The sequence below is a fragment of the Trichomycterus rosablanca genome, chromosome 4 (genome assembly GCF_030014385.1).
Source record: "Trichomycterus rosablanca isolate fTriRos1 chromosome 4, fTriRos1.hap1, whole genome shotgun sequence".
Lineage (NCBI taxonomy): Eukaryota > Metazoa > Chordata > Actinopteri > Siluriformes > Trichomycteridae > Trichomycterus > Trichomycterus rosablanca.
This window is the reverse complement of record NC_085991.1, coordinates 30104796-30127508: the sequence shown is the minus strand read 5'-3', so window position 1 is coordinate 30127508 and position 22713 is coordinate 30104796. Positions and strand designations below refer to the sequence as shown.

General features: G+C 38.3%; 1 protein-coding gene across 1 annotated transcript in view; it reads right to left on the bottom strand.

Moving 5' to 3' along the window:
* Positions 1-18959, bottom strand: part of kcnip4a (potassium voltage-gated channel interacting protein 4a) — a 145950-nt gene extending 126991 nt beyond the window's left edge. Inside the window, exon 1 of the mRNA XM_062994143.1 lies at positions 18548-18959. Within this exon, the coding sequence (XP_062850213.1) occupies positions 18548-18632 (85 nt within the window). The 5' untranslated portion in view covers positions 18633-18959. The remainder of the gene's footprint in view (positions 1-18547) is intronic.
* Positions 18960-22713: the final 3754 nt, after the last annotated feature.

Sequence of the window (22713 nt, the reverse complement as noted above, 5' to 3'; positions counted from 1 at the left end):
ATGTGCAGTGCATGTAAGTGTTTGGCTCAGCTCATACTTTTGTGCAGTTTTTGATATAAGTGCCTTTAACTGTACTGAAGTACTTTAATATTTTACATGTTTTATTAAATGCTTAAAAATTATTTTTGTGGGGACAATAGAGAGAAAACAAGAAAACATTCAGTTCAAATATTAGTGTTTAAAGAAATGCTTAAATAACTAACAACCTTAATGAAGGTACTTAGGATGTTTGGGAAATAAAACTAATAATAAGATAAGTCAGATATTTTAGACTTATCAAATTTATATGCAGCACGTCCCTTAGCAATAAGCCAAAGTTTATTTTCTTTTTCTATATTTTATGTTAACAAACGATCAGATTCACCACAAGAATGGACCGTGTCAGAAGCATTGCTACCTTAACAGATTCTAGTCACTTATGAGCTAAAGCTGATTTTAAAACTGAACTCAAACCACGGGTGCTTATGCTAAGAGTTTAATGCTGCATCACCAAGCTGAGTTGTTTAAATTTGGCATTTCATATGGTAAATGAATAATTTAATGTAGTCAGGTATTTATATCACTTTCACTCATGTTATAATGCAACAATGTTAAAGGAAAATTAGAATTTTCATTTCTGGTGAGTCATTTTACACTTTGAATAATAGTTTTTGCATCAATATTAAATAGACCTTAGACTAGTTTTGCCCTTAAAAAAACGTTCCTCTTACTAACATAGGCTGAGCAACTACACGTAACAATGTGAATAAGGCTTTATATAAAGCTTTAATATAAGCTGATAAAGTAAACATAAGTTAATATTTGTTTATTTCTGCAGTTTAGTAAAATGATATTTTTCTCAGAACTAAGAAGCAAAATAATTAAAAGAATTACTATATGTATAGTGAAGGAATAAAATTCTTCTGATGTTGCAGTTGTACATTAGCTGAGAATGTTGGATTTTTTTGGGGAGCAACAAAGTTTTATATACATATATACATCAAATAATTGCATTTGTGTCTTTGATAGGGTGTGATGTTACATTTCCCTGACAGCCACCAGTTATTTGCTTCTTTTCTTGCTATTTCTTCACAAATGTGTTCAAATGTTACACATATTCTCCAAGGCCATTTTTCCAGGAAAGGTTGGTGAGGGTTCGAACCTTTTTCAAGTCAGTAAGTTTAAGTCTTTATGATTGGATTGAAGTTGGGTTGGGAATTCGGTGTCCTTTAAACCTTAAATGGAATTTATTTTATTCATAAAGAACTGGTTCTTTTACATCATAGTCTTCTATGTTCATTACATTTATTTACTCATGTAACACTAATGAGTAGCTAAGATGAACTAAACTGATTACTGAAAAGTTGGTAAGCCATGTTATAACATGTTTATAATCAATAATAAAACCAGTCACCCTGACTTCACTTCTGAGAGCAACTGAAGTCCTTAACATGCAAGTTTTTAATCTTTACTGCTAAGAGCAACAGCTAGCTTAAGCAGAATTTACAGGATCTCTAAAATGATATAAAGCCATGTCATTACATATTTATATTTCGAAGGGGAAAAAAAATACCCAGTTAATATTTATGAGCTGACATGACTGCAGAGAGGAGTTAAATCAAATACATAGATGTAAATAATTTTTATACCCACCAGTATTGGCTTTTTAAAGCCATTTTTATACATATTCATAATTTCTAACAGGGTTCGTTTACATAAATCATATCCCAAAAGAAAATGGTCAGAGCGGATTTATAGACGCAGACAATTTTAGAATACATTTTAGACTTTTATCTTTTTTATGAAGTCTTATATTTATTTTCAGAAAACCCTGGGAGGTGTGCTCCACAGCCTGAATGCCACTGGTTTAATGTAACACCACGTGAAAGAATGACTTGTAAATGATTTAGCCTGTAAATGATATTGTTTACAGTGATACAGGTTTAAAACCCCCTATGAACAAGCCTATAGTGTCTTAAAACCATTTACATTATTAAGATGAAATTTAGAAAGGAACAAATCTCATGAGACCCAACTACATAACAGACCCTATATTATGTTTTTGTCAGGGCCACCCAAATATAAATCATAAATCCTCTTCTGCTGTTTGTTTTAAAATCCTTAAAAGAGTGAGTTAATCACAAGCAAATCCAATTTTGCAAGTATTGTGACTTACACAATACTTGATTAACTAGTGTCACCTTTAAGGTCAAAGTAAGGACTAGATTATCTGGATGCTTGTCCTCAGAAATATCAAGTGTACAGATTTTACCCTGGTCGAATTTAAGAAAGTCATATATCATAACAAGTAAATCATTTGGCATTAAACAGTATTTTATGGATACCTAGTATGCCATTAACACACGACAAGTTGACGAAGCATTTAAATGTTAATATGATAATAATATGAATAATCATGGAAAACAGTACAAGAAAAATTGGGACAAGATAATTTACCTCTACCAAAAAGAAATACTGATTCAGCATTCTGTATTCTGGGTGAGATACTAGTATGATGCTAGCTGTCTCAGTGGCATTGCTCTGCTTTGTGATGAATTTATTTTCTGAGACATGTTTAGGAGAGGAAACAACCACGTAGACATTATGGCAACACATCAATAATAAACTACACTGATCCATGCCTGTTCAGGAAGAAAATCATTTTCTATAAGTGGCAGCAACACTGAGTGGAACACCAGCAAGAAAGAGGTTTAAAATTCCTCATGGCAAACCCCTTCTTGTGGCCTTCTTACAACTGTAAATGCAGAGAGAGTTGCTGAACATGACCTCATAATGTATAAGAAAGGCTGGGAAAGTGATCATTTTTTTTCTGTTTAAAAGCATATTACAAGTTACAACAACTCATAAAATGCAAATAAGTAAGCTTTTACAACAAAAAGACAGTGTGCAGCGCCCAGGTGGCGCAGCAGGATAAGCTAGCACACCAGCACCGAGATTCTGCACTCCTCGGTTCGAAACTCGGCGATGCTACCGGTCGGCTGGGCGCCATCTAGCGGGCATAATTGGCAGTGCCTGCAGCAGACACTAATTGGCTGCTAGGGCAGGATGGACAGACTATGTGGGCGAGATCTTCAAACACTGTGCAAAGACCCTGATTAGCAGATAGAGGTGACTGTGCAAAATGCAAGGGTGAAAAGTAGGAGTCCGCTAGCAACATACCCTCCTCAAATGCAATCAAGGATCCCAAGCAGCGGAAGACAGATTGACTACGCTAAATCGGCAGAAAACGCATAAACAGAAAAAAGGCAGTGTGCAAAAAATTAAAATCTGATAGAAGATAAAGACCACTGAACACATTTAGAGATGGCCAGAAGAGAAGAGGAACTACTGAACCAACCACATTACATCCTGCAAGTTACGTTACATTAGGCACGTGATGAGGCCCCCACATAACGTGTTATGACAGGACTTGTGGAAGGACTCGGAAGATGAAGACATTTAGTTGGATGTTTTACGTTGTGCTTACTCAGTGGTTATATTCATGGTAGGAAAGGTAGATAATTCTCATATCAGTTTATAGTTCTTGTCAAATGTGGTTCTTATATGTTGTTTTTTAGATGTCCTCTTTTAGACAAATTTTTTCCAAAAACTTTCATTTCGGCTTTTCTTTAGTATTACAAAAGTCTTAAGCAATGCAACAGATTGTCGTTGCTGAAAGTAAATGAAGACCAAGAGAAAAAAAACATTACCAAGCTTTTAACTGACTTACAGTGCACATTAATCAGCACAACATGAAATGGGACTACAACTGAAAAACTACCTGAGCACAAGTGTATAATTTTCACAAAATGCCACTCTGGCATTTAGACATGTAGAGTCAGCAGTGTGAACTTTAAATTCAGATATAATCTTAAATGCCAAGTGTTTAACACCATGCCTGATTTAAAAAATAAAAAAGGAAAGGGGGAAAAAAACACAAAAGGAATCACTGATATTACCCAGACTTTATATTAAAAACATTAAGAGTACACGGAGCTATACAGATGCAAGGAAATCATGCCCCACACAGACTTTAACTGATTGCGAGTTTAAACACTTTACTTTCTACGGGTACCTGATTAGTTATGCGAGGAGCAATTCGGCTACAATCAGACTACACCCACACCTGTTGTGACGATGACGGCCAAAAAAAAGACTTTTACAATACCAAGCAACCAGAAAGAGAAAAACATGAACATTTTAAAACATTAGCCCCTTTTGTTTGACAGCCATAAAAAAGAGGTCTTTACATGAATGTATAAAAGATACTATTTTCAACATGGCTAAGTTCCATACCACATAATGCTAACTCTCTTAATTCAAACAACCCTGGTGTTTCCCAAGCTATTACCCAAAAGTTACAGTTGCGCAAGGTTCAGGGGTGCAATCTACCACCTGATCTCAATCTGATCACACAATCACTAAAAACAGCACAGATTTGCATTTTAAAAGTTCACTTGTTTGTTTATTAGGATTTTAACATCATGTCTTACACTTTGGTTATATTTATGACAGGAACGGTAGTTACTCATTACACAAGGTTCATCAGTTCACAAGGTTATATTGAATACAGTCATGGACAATTTAGTGTCTCCAAATTCACCTCACTTGCATGTCTTTGGACTGTGGGAGGAAACCGGAGCACCCGGAGTAAACCCACGCAGACACGGGGAGAAAGGACCCGGACCGCACCACCTGGGGATCGCACCCAGGACCTTCTTGCTGTGAGGCGACAGTGCTACCCACTTAGCCACCGTGCCGCCCCTTACGCCAACATGTAACAATTACCCAGACACCTAAAACTAATTGGAAGTATAATTACTACAATAACCCCAACTCCCCCCTCCTGCCAAAAAAAACAACTAAAAGTATGACTAAATAAATGAAACTGTCAGTAACCTACGTGCGTGAAAACTGCCAAGCATTAAATCGCTCCAGGTTGGAATGTTTCTATATAACACGGTTTCTAACTGTTAGACTTGTCAGTTCCCATCTGGTAAACTTGCTTTTCTCTATGAAAGTGATGCCGGGCTATGTATAGTCCAGTCTGGTTTTCTGATGGCAAGGAATGCCAGCATGTGTTATTTTCAAGGAACTCAGCTGGTGTCATGGCAGTATGAGGATGTCTTGTTTGTAACCACCTCAAAGGCAGTGTTGGCCATAAGCTGCGCCAGTTGATGGTAGTGGGCATACCGTTTATGTTTCTCTGTTCTCAGCTTGTGTTTATAGTTCTTTATCTTTGCTTTTTTCAAAGGACTGGACTGCCTCATGATGCCGGAGTAGCCTGTCACTGTAACAACCAGTTCTCAGATCTGCACTATACATTTTCTATCCCCTTTCTCTGTTGTGGGCTGTATATGTTTGTGTCTTTAATATCTTACTTTTCTGTATTATTTATTTTGGCCACCTTATTTGTGATTATCCCTTTTTGTTAGTGGCTTCTTAGTTGCATTGTTCTACCCTGGTTTAGCATCTGCCATTTACAACAACAAAAAAGTACACCATCAATGTAATAATTACTATTTTAACATACTTGTATGTAGAATAAAATGAGATGTAGCATTTAGTTTATTATTTTAATTATTTTATTAATGTTTGCAGCATGGATGGGAACTTAGTGTTTATACCTAATTGTTATTTATTCCTATGTTTTTTAATGCATTTGCTCGCCGTTTAACTCCCGATGTAGTGCACTCATTTTTGTCTTCCACTGCTGAGAGATACCATATAGCATCCAAGGAGAGCACGCCTCTTCCGACTTCTCGCCCATGCATTCTGCACAGACGTCCTCTTCCGCCAATCAGGGTCCTTACACAGCATATGAAGACCCACCCACCCACACTGGGCGCACTAACATTTTATTTACAATGCATTTTTAGCTGTTTTCTTCAAATTTAGTGGCAAACATACCAATAAAAAACCAAAGACATTTTGCATTTTTGATTTATTGTACAGACTAACAAAATTAAAATGTTACTGTCTAATGTTGATGAAATATGTATAATAACAAATATGTGCTAAAAGAGTTATTGTATCTACGCTGTTAAGTTCCCAGAAAGTCTACACAGAGATGCACACACAGAACTCTGAGCACTTCTAAAAATACCCCGTGCACTTTCTGGACAGAGAGATGGTTCTCATTTACAAACATTAGTGCAAACGAGGAAGCTGATTCTGCTGGCTGGAGGGGCTGAAATGGAACTGGGCTGACTGGAAACTGCAGCAGAACTGAATGGCAAGAAAACAATAAGAGTACTGGCTCCCCGAGGTCCCTGGCAAGCCTCAGATGATTGCACTGCAACCAGTGCTTTTACAAAGTAACAACACGTCCAGAAGAATCTACTTCACTCGGGCTGGATATTGTTGTTCTTTTACAGCACTTCTTACACTAGAAATCCATTCTGCGGTTGGTATATACAGTGTATCACAAAAGTGAGTACACCCCTCACATTTCTGCAAATATATTATTATATCTTTTCATGGGACAACACTATAGAAATAAAACTTGAATATAACTTAGAGTAGTCAGTGTACAACTTGTATAGCAGTGTAGATTTACTGTCTTCTGAAAATAACTCAACACACAGCCATTAATGTCTAAATGGCTGGCAACATAAGTGAGTACACCCCACAGTGAACATGTCCAAATTGTGCCCAAAGTGTCAATATTTTGTGTGACCACCATTATTATCCAGCACTGCCTTAACCCTCCTGGGCATGGAATTCACCAGAGCTGCACAGGTTGCTACTGGAATCCTCTTCCACTCCTCCATGATGACATCACGGAGCTGGTGGATGTTAGACACCTTGAACTCCTCCACCTTCCACTTGAGGATGCGCCACAGGTGCTCAATTGGGTTTAGTCCATCACCTTTACCTTCAGCTTCCTCAGCAAGGCAGTTGTCATCTTGGAGGTTGTGTTTGGGGTCGTTATCCTGTTGGAAAACTGCCATGAGGCCCAGTTTTCGAAGGGAGGGGATCATGCTCTGTTTCAGAATGTCACAGTACATGTTGGAATTCATGTTTTCCTCAATGAACTGCAGCTCCCCAGTGCCAGCAACACTCATGCAGCCCAAGACCATGATGCTAGCACCACCATGCTTGACTGTAGGCAAGATACAGTTGTCTTGGTACTTCTCACCAGGGCGCCGCCACACATGCTGGACACCATCTGAGCCAAACAAGTTTATCTTGGTCTCGTCAGACCACAGGGCATTCCAGTAATCCATGTTCTTGGACTGCTTGTCTTCAGCAAACTGTTTGCGGGCTTTCTTGTGCGTCAGCTTCCTTCTGGGATGACGACCATGCAGACCGAGTTGATGCAGTGTGCGGCGTATGGTCTGAGCACTGACAGGCTGACCTCCCACATCTTCAACCTCTGCAGCAATGCTGGCAGCACTCATGTGTCTATTTTTTAAAGCCAACCTCTGGATATGACGCCGAACACGTGGACTCAACTTCTTTGGTCGACCCTGGCGAAGCCTGTTCCGAGTGGAACCTGTCCTGGAAAACCGCTGTATGACCTTGGCCACCATGCTGTAGCTCAGTTTCAGGGTGTTAGCAATCTTCTTATAGCCCAGGCCATCTTTGTGGAGAGCAACAATTCTATTTCTCACATCCTCAGAGAGTTCTTTGCCATGAGGTGCCATGTTGAATATCCAGTGGCCAGTATGAGAGAATTGTACCCAAAACACCAAATTTAACAGCCCTGCTCCCCATTTACACCTGGGACCTTGACACATGACACCAGGAAGGGACAACGACACATTTGGGCACAATTTGGACATGTTCACTGTGGGGTGTACTCACTTATGTTGCCAGCTATTTAGACATTAATGGCTGTGTGTTGAGTTATTTTCAGAAGACAGTAAATCTACACTGCTATACAAGCTGTACACTGACTACTCTAAGTTATATCCAAGTTTCATGTCTATAGTGTTGTCCCATGAAAAGATATAATGAAATATTTGCAGAAATGTGAGGGGTGTACTCACTTTTGTGATACACTGTATAAGCTGGTATATAGAAGAATATTGACTTTGTGGCTAAATCTTTTAAGCAACTATAGGGAGGCATTAACATTTTTCAATGCCTCAGTGCACATTTAATTTATGTGACTGCATAATTCTCCTCATAGTCGCTACTGCTGGGCACAAGTGAGAAATACAACCTGGGCAGAGCACCAATCCATCACAGGGCATCAAGAGATTATGCCTTTACACAAACCTAGACATAAATAAAAGCAGCCAGTTCACAATCTGCATGTTTCTGATTTCAACTAAATCATAAAATAATACAAAAAAACTTTATAGCACAATTGTTTATTTTTGTTTTTGATTTATATTGTCATATGTGGTGAGAACCTAAAGTGTATGTATGGATACCTCGAAGAGAAACCAGCAGGATGATATCAAAGATAAGTAAACAAAAATGCTCAGACCTGTGACAGTGCTGTTCAGTACACCAGAACAGCAGTCAAAACAATACACCAATATTTATGACATGTAGTGGAGAACTATTTATGTGGTTTGTGAAAGGTTGTGCAGTTAACAGCCACTGTTAAATTGAATCTGCATTGGGCAGGTGGACGGGTGATAGTGTGTAAAACCTGTGGACTACAAAACCAGTCGCAGATGTCCTTGTGCCAACGTCTCATCAGCACAGAAATGTCCTGCAGATGGGGTATGTGATAGATAACTAAAAATGGATTGGTATATTGGTGAAACATCGCTTTCACCCAGCAAATCATTATGGATTTGTCATATTCAATTTCATTTTATAGTAAATATCCGCTCATCACATGGTGCCAGTGTTGCTGGTAAGCATTTGTAAAACGTCCGTTAGTTTTATTGTGAAGAATCTCATCCCGTTAGCCTACACCTGATTAGCAATTCAGGAAACATAATCATCTGCATAGTTAAGCTTTGCTGAGCTTTTGCTGTGGGGATTTTATGCACCACACTAATTCTACAAAGTAGAAAACATGCTGCCAAATGAAAAAAAAATCTTGGCAGTATTTTTTTTCCTATTTAACGTACAAGTAATTTATTACACTAAGTACAGCTGAGGGCTGTGTGCATGTTGGCTTACATTTAGAATGACACCTCAAGTAACAACTTATCACCAGCAAAACAGAAAGGCAAAAAAACTATTTTATATTGACATAAATAGTCAAAAGGGAAACCTGAGTCATTTAAATTCCTTTTACTGTGTCGTTTACTGTGTTTACATTCTGCCTGGCATTAGCATGACTTGTGACAGTTGCATGGCTTTAATCCAGCTGGAGAGCAAGACTGCCAGACAGTCTGAATGACACAATATACATGTAACTCAATGAGGCGTAACACTACCTCTATTTACAAAGAGCCGCAGCATTGTCCTCTCGGTCAAGGGAGATGTACAAAAGGTTAAAGGTCTGTCTACCTTAGCACTGGATGCCAATGGCACTCAAATCGACCATAAAGAACCAAGGTTAAGGTCAAGCTCAAAGAGTACATTTTAGAGGAAGCTGTTCGAGACAGTCACATAAACCATAAAATCAATATGCAAAAGTTTTAAACATGTAGGGGGCTCTGCTGGCGTTTTCTCAGTCTGTAAAATTACCAAATTGTTTAATACAGCATTTATTAATTATATAAAAAAAAAAACAATGTAAAAGCTTTATTCATTACAGTTTGACTGTTCTTATGTTACAAATGTCAAGTGAGAAACAAAATGAGGGTCACACTGGTCAACATCCGATTTTGGTCCAACGGTCAGCAATACAAAGACTTCCTAGATATGTGAAAATGAGAAAGAGAACGTGATATGCCAGTGTTGGCCCACTTTTAATAATGTGTGTGCATGAATGTCACTGGTTACCAGAACACAAAAGCCTACCTGCTTCTATATTAGGATTCATCGTGCTCGGACACCTTCAGGGTGTATTAAAAAAAAAAAAAAAAAAAAAAAAAAAAAAAAAAAAAAAAAAAAAAAAAAAAAAAAAAAAAATTGCTGGCAAGTGCGAGCATCACAAAGTCACATTAAGCTCATTTTGGACTGACATTACAAAAATAGTCGACCATGCTTGCTTTGTATAAATAAAGTAAACCTTAAAGCTAATTTAAGTTTTATTTTTTAATTTACCATGATGTACTTTTGCATTTGTGTTAATTGAAGGTCAGGGTACACAGATTTGATACACAGTTAATCCACAACGGTAAACACACTGTTGCAGAGTAACATGACCTTTTTATATATTATTACCTAACTACGCTAAAATGATTCAATAAAAACTAGCAACATGGTTTGCAATTAGACTGTGGGCTAAATTACATGAAATGTGTGAACATCTTACAGTTGTGTGTTTATAGTTTAAAAGGGGCTGAGTTTAGCTTGCTAAAGTAACTTGGACAAGCAAGCCAAACTGCCAACAAACTCCTGAAGGATAAAACATACTACAGACACTAAACCAGACTTGGTTCACCACGTTCATTTTGGAACATTAAATTGCAATTTTAGCTGCAAATCTCAAAAGCTAAATTGCAAACTGAAGCACAATGATAATATCAGGCTAAAATCTTTAAATCTCGACCTGACCAAGTCTACTTCACAAAGTAACACAAGTATATTGGGACCAGGCCTTAAAAAAGTGCAGCTAGCTGCATTTCTGTCTGTATTGCAATTGAGGTGTTACCACTGGTGACAATGTTGATATCCAAGTGAAAAGCAAGTGAGCAGCATGTGTCTTGCGTAATTATCTCTGTTGTAATAGGTTATCGGTTCTCACAGTAATGGTATTGACAAACTAAATCAAACCTTTGTCTACAGGCGGCTGCATTAACAGGCTCAATCAAATGATGATTGATTTCCTATTGACAGCTATCCACTAAGCTCCTAGTTAATCTCTGCACCTTCTACAAATAATACACATAAACGAACTACAGAAAAAACACTTTTATACAATTGTGGGGCTTTTTTGCCACTCTGAGGTGGTAAGTGTTCTTACTCGCTGCCTTGTTGTCCCTTATTCCAAGTAAACAAAATCATAAAATAAAAGGAATTTGTACAACTACGACTAACACACATGTTAACAGACACAAATGCCACACACATGCCACAGCCATTGTTAACAGGTATATAAAATATTTTAAACTTTTTGGCACCAGTCTGGGAAAGGCACTTTCCTTTTAACATGATTGCACCCTTGTGCATAAAAGTAGGTCCTTATAACGTGGCTTGACAAGTGTAATTGTGAGCCAGGCCTACATCAATTAGGAGCCAACTTCATATTAATGCCCACTGCTTGCAATAGTCCAACAAGCTTATGTTCCATATTCACCTACTTAAGTTTCCACCTTTTTTGGCTGCATGGTGTACATAATTACAAAATCCTGACTAAAAGTACTTGACTATATTCAAAATATATTTAAATGCACCGAATAATGCATAATTAGCTGGCATAAACAGCATGTGCTCTAAAGACAAAACTTAAATGTATTCAGTAACTTTCTGGAAAGGATAAACACTCATTTCCAAATCACTTATTAAAATGAACTGTAAATATTGGCACAGTGGGGCAGCGGGGCGTGTTGGAGTGTCATCTCCAGGGACAAGCATGTTATTATTTGAACTTACTTACAAATATTTTTTTCTGTTTTTAAACATTATCCACTCAAATGTTTTAAACAAATAAAAAAAAAAATAGTAGACAAACACGAAAAACATTGAAGATCAGACCACAATAAAGCACTGAGTCACATCACATTTCTTATTACATCTAAATAAAATAAAGTCTGTTCTGTTTATGCTACACCATTAAATTGGTTAAACTATCTTTTAGTTTAAATTAGGGATGCATCAATACAATTTTTTCCCAACCGAGTACAAATACAAGTACATGTATTTTTGTACTTGTCGATACAGATACCGATACCAATACCTATTTAGAATGATGGAGTTAATGAGTTGGAGGTTAATAAATATTTTTGTAATGTTGGTGTTTTGTTGTTATGTTTTGTAGAGAACGATCAGGTCAGAAATACTGTAAAACGTGTGTGCCGGTGTATTCTGATATAAACTATATTATCCCCCTGTCCCACCTGTTTACACTCCTCTCCTGCGTTTCCCCTCACACCGTATCCTGCGTTCTCATTGGCTGTTCGACATGTCACTCATTCCCAGTCACACATCTCAGATCAGATATCTGACGTGCTAGAAAACTCGATCCGGTCGCCGAGCGCTCGGTGAGCCGGTCGGATGGAGTTGTTGGATAGTTCACACTTAGCGAGTTTTGATCGCCGAGCGAACGCCGAGTTGCTCCCGAGCCGGCAAATCTAGCGCCAACCAGTCGCCGAGCGAAAATCAGGGCAAAAATCGTGTAGTGTGAACTAGGCATAACGCAGCAACGTGCACTAGGTACACGGTATCGGATGTTTAGTATCGGAGCCTCGTTTGCGAGTACGAGTACAAGTTAATGAGCGCGGTATCGGGCAAATACCCGATACCAGTATCGGTACTCATGCATCTCTAGTTTAAATGATAAGTAGTTTTGGGTTAGTGGTCTTATTGTGCAAATGTAAACACATACTGAAAGCTCTGATATTGGCATGGCATTAAATATTCAGTCTGATCATAAAAAGACTTTGCAGTTATAAAGTCAGTAGTCCAAACAAATGAGCTTCATAACAAGTATATGCAGACGTTCAATGTCCAAAACTGCTCATAATTTGCACTTGAGGAAAATCAAAGACCCCTCTCGCAGCCAACAAGTCCAGCAAAGTCATTTAAAAAAAAAAGTAGTCAATACATTTATGTTGCCTTGGAGTCAGCGCATGAAGCAAACAGATGGAAAAGGTTATGAAACAAAACATTAAATCAATGCTGCTTCAATCTGGAGAAATATTTGAAGAGGAAAATAAACTGTTATACATAGACAGTTATATGGTTCATCTGACAGTTGACAATTTTATTACAAACATCAGAATTCCGAGAATGTATACATGGTCAGTTTAAATAAATTGTATACTGTCGATCCAACTAGTGACACCAAAACAAGCCACCACACAAGTAAAATCAACTAGAACTTGCACATTCAAAGAAGACTTGTGATTTAATCTAGTTCTAAATTGACTTTACAGCTTACATACATGTCACAAGTTCAACTTTTACTTGGGTGATATCCACCATGGAACAAATACTATTACCTTCATAAAAACATGGCACGTGGTCTTTACTTTATACTGCCAACTAATGTGGATACGATCAGCCAAAACATTAAAACCACCTTGTTTCTACACTCACTGTGCATTTCATAAGCTCCACTTACCATATAGAAGCACTTTGTAGTTCTACAATTACTGACTGTAGTCCATCTGTTTCTCTGCATGCTTTGTTACCCCCTTTCATGCTGTTCTACATTGGTCAGGACCACCACAGAGTAGGTATTATTTGGGTGGTGGGTCATTCTCAGCACTGCAGTGACACTGACATGGTGGTGGTGTGTTAGTGTGTGTTGTGCTGGTATGAGTGGATCAGACACAGCAGCACTGATGGAGTTTTTAAACACCTCACTGTCACTGCTGGACTGAGAATAGTCCACCAACCAAAAATATCCAGCCAACAGCAACCTGTGGGCAGCGTCCTGTGACCACTGATGAAGGTCTAGAACATGACCAACTCAAACAGCAGCAATAGATGAGCGATCGTCTCTGACTTTACATCTACAAGGTGAACCAACTAGGTAGGAGTGTCTAATAGAGTGGACAGTGAGTGGGGACAGTATTTAAAAACTCCATCAGCATTGCTGTGTCTGATCCACTCATACCAGCACAACACACACTAACACACCACCACCATGTCAGTGTCACTGCAGTGCTGAGAATGATCCACCACCTAAATAATACCTGCTCTGTGGTGGCCCTGTGGGGGTCCTGACCATTAAAGAACAGGGTGAAAGCAGGCTAAAACAGTATGTACTGAAACAGATGGACTACAGTCAGTAATTGTAGAACTACAAAGTGCTTCTATATGGTAAGTGGAGCTGATAAAATTGACAGTGAGAAACAAGGAGGTGGCTTTAATGTTATGGCTGATCAGTGTATTACAATAATACAGTTTGAATGTTTATTAGTTTAGGCTTACAGGTTTAAGAAGATACTATTAAATGCTATTAAAATGAGCTTTGAGAGAGCTTTACCTGATGACCTTGTTAGTGTGGATTGCAGGTAGTTCCTGATCGCTAAAGAAACAAAACAGTTGTGTAGCACAGAACTGAAACGTTTTGCACATATCTATTGACTTAATAAATTATATTTTAAACTTCGTCCAAGATAGGTTGTCAACATTATTTGCGATGCATTTCAGTGTTTTGTGCAAAACCTATTAAGTGCACTGGATTGTATGGATAAATAATATGTTTATAGTTCTAAATGTAAAAAACAGCCAAGGTTTATGAAGAATTTTATTGAAGTCTGTATAGTAAATATAGTGTTAATCAAAAACCCTCACATGCCTAGTGTAAAAAAATCGTTAGCATTTACAATGGGTTAAAGGCAGGCAGGCAGGCAATGCTAGTTTAGCAATACTCTGACTGGCTCCTGGGAATCTGGTTGTCAATACCAGCAATCACTTTCAGTGATTCAGCAAAAAATATATGAAAATAAAACAAATATAAACAGCTTTGGGCTTTGACCAAACAGCACTACAGATTGCCACTTATTTATCAGCACTAGTTTCATTTAACAAGACAGAAACCTACAACGGATGCTAAATCAAATCAGTGCTGCATTTTATGCTCAGTCTGAATTAAATTACCCTTTGGAAACGTATTGACTGGCATCCCTGGAAAATACAGCAGTGTGCATGTGGCTTCTATAACAGGTTAAATTTATGCAGCACTGACAGGTTCTCTCTAAACCAATACTGCAGATTCATAAATATTAAAATGATAGCAATTTCAAGTAAAAAAGTGTAAACATCACGATAAATCAAACCCATCTTTCCACACCACAGAGTTTTTGATAAGAACACATCGCCCATGCACTGAAGGGCAGCAATGGTAGGAAATGCAGCATATCTATCAGATTAGAGCTTACATATATTTCAGTTCATCCAAATGCATTTTATGATGCACACACAGGACACAAACTCTTTTTGAGCGTGCCACTATTACATATTTCACCTTCTACGTACAAAAAAATATTTTATGCAGTAAAAATTAATTAGAATTTAACATAAAAATCTAAATAAAGCTAATCAGTGTTAAGTTAAACTGACCTTTGTTCTGCAAATAAGCATGATAAATAGTCTCAGTAATATAATTAACACAGTGACGGCACACAGCCTCCTACACAGGTCTGCAGATGTTCTATTACATCAGTACTGAAGCTGCTCCTACAAAATGTACAGCTTTATTTATTATTTTACACTTACTTGCACTGACAGTTTAGTTTATACAGCAATAAAACAAAGCTGTGAAATAAGCACTCTGGTCTTTAGAAAACTAGCAGCTACGAAGCTAATATTCAAGCTAAGAACAAAAATATATAATTTGAAATTTTAAGAACAAGCAAGCAGTTTGCACACACTTACACCGATCAGCCATAACATTAAAACCACCTCCTTGTTTCTACACTTACTGTCCATTTCATAAGCTCCACTTACCATATAGAAGCACTTTGTAGTTCTACAATTACTGACTGTAGTCCATCTGTTTCTCTGCATGCTTTGTTAGCCCCCTTTCATGCTGTTCTACAATGGTCAGGACCACCACAGAGTAGGTATTATTTGGGTGGTGGGTCATTCTCAGCACTGCAGTGACACTGACATGGTGGTGGTGTGTTAGTGTGTGTTGTGCTGGTATGAGTGGATAAGACACAGCAGCACCGATGGAGTTTTTAAACACCTCACTGTCACTGCTGGACTGAGAATAGTCCACCACCAAAAATATCCAGCCAACAGCACCCCGTGGGCAGCGTCCTGTGACCACTGATGAAGGTCTAGAAGATGACCAACTCAAACAGCAGCAATAGATGAGTGATCGTCTCTGACTTTACATCTACAAGGTGGACCAACTATGTAGGAGTGTCTGTGAGTGAACAGTGAGTGGACACGGTATTGTCCTTGTCACTGCAGTGCTGAGAACGATCTACCACCTAAATAATACCTGCTCTGTGGTGGTCCTGTAGGGTCCTGACCATTGAAGAACAGGGTGAAAGCAGGCTAAAAAGTATGTAGAGAAACAGATGAACTACAGTCAGTAATTGTAGAACTACAAAGTGCTTCTATATGGTAAGTGGAGCTGATAAAATGGACAGTGAGTGTAGAAACAAGGAGGTGGTTTTAATGTTATGGCTGATCAGTGTACATCCACCCACTCAGCAATTTCAGATCAACTTGTAGTGGAAAAAAAAGAGTTTTAAGAGTTTTAAATCAGCTTCAATGCATCAGATGAAACGATTTTGATTTCTATATACGGTACATAAAATCATATTACCAGCTGCCAAGTAGACCACTGCAGTATTGATTGCAAAAAAGGAAGAGGCAAAGAACACAGCCTTGCGAGTTCTAATAAGATTTTCTGTCACATTATACTGATCTAGAGCCTGTTGTGGTCTGATCTGCAGAAATGTAATATAATCCAGTCAAAACTAATTTCATTTCTTACTCTCATTTCCATCCTAGACATTGTGGTAGACCAGAGTTATTAGGCAAGGACAGAGCGTTTTAATGCAGCTCACTGACCACAGCACAGACAAGCAAGGACTTTTATTTGCAAAGTTTCATTTTACAAATAGTGCACATTTTTGTGCACATGTAGTTATGGTAAAAAAAAATTTAATTCATCAAGATGGGAAGCTACCATCTAGTTATGATAGTACAAATCATCTGTCACGGTCAATTCAAGTACTACATGATCATTCATTGATTTCAGTAATGACACCCAGGCTCACACATCAGTAAACTAAACCCTCAAACAAATTTACAGTGAAGAGAGAAAGTTTTTGGATCAATGGATGGCATTGTTAATTCAGTATTTAACTTATTGTATTCTTATTATTCTTAACTTATTGTATCAGCATTACTGTACTACAGGAAAAAATCAACACCCAGAAAATGTCTGGGAAACTACACCTTAATAAAGAACATTATACATGTATTTCACACCACAGTGGAAGTGTTTACATTAAAACACAGACTGTAGTTTATTAAGTACGCTTTATTTTTGGTTAATCTAAGGATTACACTTTGGTGTTATATCACCTGAATGTAAAATGTGCTTCTTTATTTGTATAAAGGCAAAGGCTACTGACTTCATCATTGCACCACAATGGTTAAATAAGGTCTTCTTTATGACATTAACCTTAATTTATTCTTAAATCTACATAAAAAACAAGTCTTTTTGTTGTGTAGTCTGTTGCCAGAAAATGTACTGAATGTTTCTCTTTTCAAATTGACCTGTTATTACAAGAAATCATTATAAAATGTCCAACATTAAAATGGCCAGTGCAACAGTGCCCTTATTACTTTGGGGCTTTTATTTTTTCCCCCCTTGGAACCACTTAATTCTAAGCATGGTTACAGTAGGATGCCTGAATACACTTTGCACAAGACAAGAACACTCCCAGGACAAGGTGCCAATAAATTGTAAACATCAACCACTCATCTGTTCACTTAATTAGTCACAAGAGGGAGCAATAAAAAATGACCAGTCCACCTACTGACAATTTGGGGAAACATGAGTACCCAAAGGAAAGCCTTTCACCATGGGGACAACTGCAGTCACACAGGGATTGAAATCAACCACTATGCTGGCACTTCAGGATCCAATTGAGCAGAAATTTAAAGACTTGGACACGAGAGCATGTCCTTTCAATCACACATACGACATAGTGTATAACTATGTAATAACCCGTGAGCGAACATACTGTATCCACAGATTTAGTACAATATCAGACTACGGTGACTAAATCACTAGCTTAGTTACCTCGTTAACATTACATCGTATACAGAAATGGACGATGCTAGTTTGTTCACATCCACATAATTAAATCATAAGCATTTGCTGACCTAATTAAAATGATGAGGATAGATGGACAATCTCATTACAGTCAAAATCAAATTTAACTTTGACAGCAGATACCCAACGTTGTACCACTGCACTGTAACACCATGGGATACCTGAATGCATCTTGATTCATCCTTAGTAAACACTATCTGAAACAGGCTCACAGTGGGTCCAGAGCCCATAGCTGAAACACTGAAATCAAGGCACAAACACACTAGCATGGGTACCTATCTGCCTCAGTTCAAAACACTTATATTTCAAAGTAGCCACTTTACCAGCCAACACTTTTGAAAGGTAGGAGGAAAGCAAAGTAGGTGTAAGTGTTTGATACATGGCGTGCTGCGCTATGATGCCTTTAAATCAAGCCCACATAGTGCCACTGCGACTTTACTATATATAAACAATCAAGCTGCTCATTTCACACCAAGATTTACTGCTGGTAATGCCTAACAAAAGATTAAATGAGCAAAAGTATAAAAAAAACATGAACCTGCACTGTTATCAATAAAATCTTAACTTTACCTGCATGAAGTGCACCGGTGACAAATCTGAAGAAGTACTGGGCAACCTTTAAGATCTCCCTCTTGCATCTCTTTCTGCAGCTCATTGCGGACTCCGTCGCTGGTCGTTTACTTGTCTAAAGACTCCGTGTCAGAGAACTTTCCTCCCCTGCAGCCGTGATCCAGCGTGCACTCTCCGCCTGCTGTATGCCTGCAGCAACTGCGCTCATACAGCACTGCACGACATGCGTCTCCTATCATAAATGTTCCCTGAGGTGCTAAGTTCTCCCACTGTCTCCCTCAGTCTACAGCAGCCTGAGCAACCACAGCTGTCAGTGTTTTCACTCAACCATACACTGGGCTCACACCGTCCTTCTCTCACTCTCTCATGCACGCACTCACTCACACACACACACACTTTCATAGTAGTCTGACTGCTCATGTGGCTAAGAAGCATCTGTGGTGCTTTCAACCTCCCCCTGACCACTGCTAGGAAGGAGGGACTGGTAAAGCAATAGTGGAGCAAAATGGGAGGGAGGCTGGAACAGGATAAGGAAAGAAAAAGGGAAGGGGGGCTGACAAGGGTAAGTAGCAGAGCCCATGAATCAGCAGTGACAGGTGATTATGGAACTGTCCTTACAGAACACCTATACTTATCTATAGCAGTGACTGGAAAGAGAAAGGGTAGACAAGCATGAATCAGACACTTTGATGGAGAAGGAACTGTTGCAGTAAGCAAGGAAAAAAGTACCATATCAAAAAGGGACAAAAAAAAAAAAAAAAGATTTAAAAAATCTAAACAGAGAGCAAAATATGGTTACATCTTATCTGTCAAAAGCTTTTATAAAGAGCCGTTTACAATCAGGGCCTTTTTTTTTGTTGTTGATTGACTGATGTTAAGTGTATTCAGTGTATTATTTGCCAAATGTTATTTTTGCTTTATTAACTTTATTCCTCTCATACTACAAACCCTATTACCAGAAAAGTTAGAAAACAATAAGAAATTAAAAAAACAAATTACATCAATTTTTTACCTAATCACCTTCCTATGCATTTTTTCCAGCGCCCTACCAACTTTTTAATGCCATCAGCAAAAAATGTTTTCGGTTGAGCGTGTAGCCACTGATGCACCGCTGCTTTCACATCATCACATGAAAATCTTCTTTCCCTTAAAGCTTCTTTAAGCGTTCAAAAAGGTGGAAATCAGATGGCACTAAAGCCGGACTATAAACTCTCTCTCAGTCTCTCAGACACGACCAATTAAAACTCCTCCCACCCTCACCGTTTCCAACCAAAATATAAAAGTGCGGAAGTGTTTTGAAGATCCCTCGTGTATGTAGTTAAATAAAAACTACAGTAAAAGTAAAAGTACAGTATGTTACACAAAATTACAGCACAATATAAAAAAAAATTTCCACTTCATCAACTAAAGTGGGAGGGTTCTGTTACAATAGATACACTGGGCACCACGCAGGAATATCCTGGACAAAGTACCAATTTATCGCAGGGCTCCGGCCATCCGCTCCCTTAGACATAGCCAGTCATGTCTGTGTAAACGACCGGCTGGCGGCATGACTGAGATCTGACCCTGCGACTCTGAAGTGGTGGGTTAGCAAAGTAGACTGCTGTGCCACCAGAGCCCCTCAGCATATTACACATAAAAACTGCCTAGTCTGATATTCTTGAACAACAATTAATTAAAATATAACGGCAAAAGGATTTAATTATATAAATAGTTATTCATAAGGTGCATCATGTTTGTTTATGTCTTCACAATATGATTTTGTTTATTGGTTTAACATTATGTCAACACGTTAGTTATTCCACAATATGAAAGATTCTAGGCAAAATTAGGATTCATGTGGAAGTAGCAAGGGAGAAACTGCTACTAAACAGGTGATCCATCAGTACTTGTCTAGTATTTACAAAGCAGCCCATGGATAGTCCAGATCCCTTTTAGGTTAATGTTTAGACAAAATTATTCAACTATTTGGAGAACAAGGTCCTCAATGAAAAGCTAACTGACACACTGCAGGTTTGGGGTACTAGTGTGTGTGCAACTATTCCTGCTACTCAGGCTAAACCCAGGAGTGTAATATTAGTTAATTGAAGAGCAGACAGAGCAACACATTTTTAATGATTCTCAGCTTGCTGCTGCAGTACTAAAGTTAAACAGAGCAAATCTGTGCGATTGGGAAATGACTGGGAGATGGTCTGTGAGATTTAGTAGGCTAAATGTTGTTACCTTAAGGTCACTTGACGGTTGCACGGGTGAGCAAAAGTCTATGGTGAGGTGGTAAATTGTTAAAGCTTAAATTAGCCTGTAATGTTGATCAGATCCTCAACCAATAAATTTAAAATGATTTTCCCCTAGTGCTGTAACCTGTACAATCTGAGCCACTTTTCTAACAACATTTCTCAAAGCAACATCATAATGGAGAGAGTGGGAAGAAAAATTCAGACCTTAAAAAAGAAACAAAGAAAGAAGTATTGATCCAAATCACATCAGGAAGGAAAATAGCGTTGAATGGCAAATCAATTACAACATAGATGGTGGGCAAGTTACAATAATGTGGACATTAAACTACTTTTAATTTTTTGGTTTTTATATGAAATCTAAATTTAGTATTTGAAATTTGATAGTTAGATTAAATTTAGAGATGGACCGATCGGGGTTTTTGGCACCGATTCCGATCTCCTTTCAGGGACATCGGCCGATAGCCGATTCCGATCGGGGGGGGGGTTAGCAGTGAATAAACTTAAAAAGAGCCTCACAGTAAAGATAAACCGGAGCAGCGCGTGTGTGTGTTTGTGTGTGTGTGTGTGTGTGTATGTGTGCCTTTAAAAGAGACGCAGTTACAGAGTTACAGAGACGCAGAGTTCACAGTATTGCTATAAGTGATTCATTGATTCATGAGTTGATTCGTTTTTATGTGAAGCGTAAGTTTCTCTTCTCAGTTATCTCTCTGTGTTTACTGTTATTAATTAAATGTCGTGGTTTTAAATAAACACCAGCTACTACAGAACATTGTGTGACTCTTACATTAAATGAATAAACTTTTGCCTCGGATTGGCTCTGTAACGTCTTCTGTTCTCATCTACATCACAAGTAAGAACCGCTTCCGATTTACCAAAGTGAACCAGGAGTTTATATAACGTGCTGATAGAATCGACTCAGATGTGACCGGGTTGAATTATCTTTTTAAAGTAAATATTACAATCAGCAAAATTACATCGTAAGAGCTTTCACGATGGTTTCTGTACGATGGTTGATGAATGGTGATGTGATGGTTGGTGCTTCGTAGCTCAAAGTCTGGATCAATCCACTGAGCTGTTAACTTAACGTGATCTTTATATATCACACGTTCGGATCGGCTACTTTTAGGAAATATCGCCGATAGCATATTTTGATTAAAAATCGGCCGATACCGATTCGTAGCCGATCGATCGTCCCATCTCTAATTTAATTATTTAGCCTCAACATTTTGCAAGGCAGGAAGACACTCTGGAAAGGCTGCCAATCAACCACAGGGCATTACACATACCCATTAACATCCTCACTTACACCTAGGGCAACTTAGAGCAATCAGTTTGTTCTATCTTTTAGATGGTGGGAGGAAACCTAAGTGGAGAAAGAGATCATGGCAAACTTCTCACATAAGGTGACTGAAGGCAGTGAACCAATCAGGTCACCAAGACACTTGTTTAAGTGCAGCATCAACCTTCAACTGTGAGGTCAGTTTTCTTTCGATTCATTCAATTCTTTTGAGGGTAAATTAATTTTTACCAATTGTTTTACCCTGATTAGAGTTACAGCGAGTTTGGTGTCAATACCACAGCCTTGTGTTTTAATAGTACATTTTGAAACAGTCATGCCCCTAAATAGGTTACCTACAGTGGTAACCTGTAGAGGTTATAGGAGTTGAAAATTATCATCCTCAGTTAAAGGCTTAGTGCCATAAATGTAAAGGCCATGGTTATAAGGTCTGTGCAAGCCAGTAGGCCAATATATGCATAAAAAAGAAAAAGTAGTAGAAATTAGGCAACAAGATGCATCTAATAAAAACTCTAAATCTAAAGATTTAATTAAGACCCTGAACCAAAGGCTGTATAAAGCTACAAGTAAGTTATACATTTGGGCGCTCAAGTGGTGCAGCGGTAAAACACGCTAGAACACCAGAGCTGACA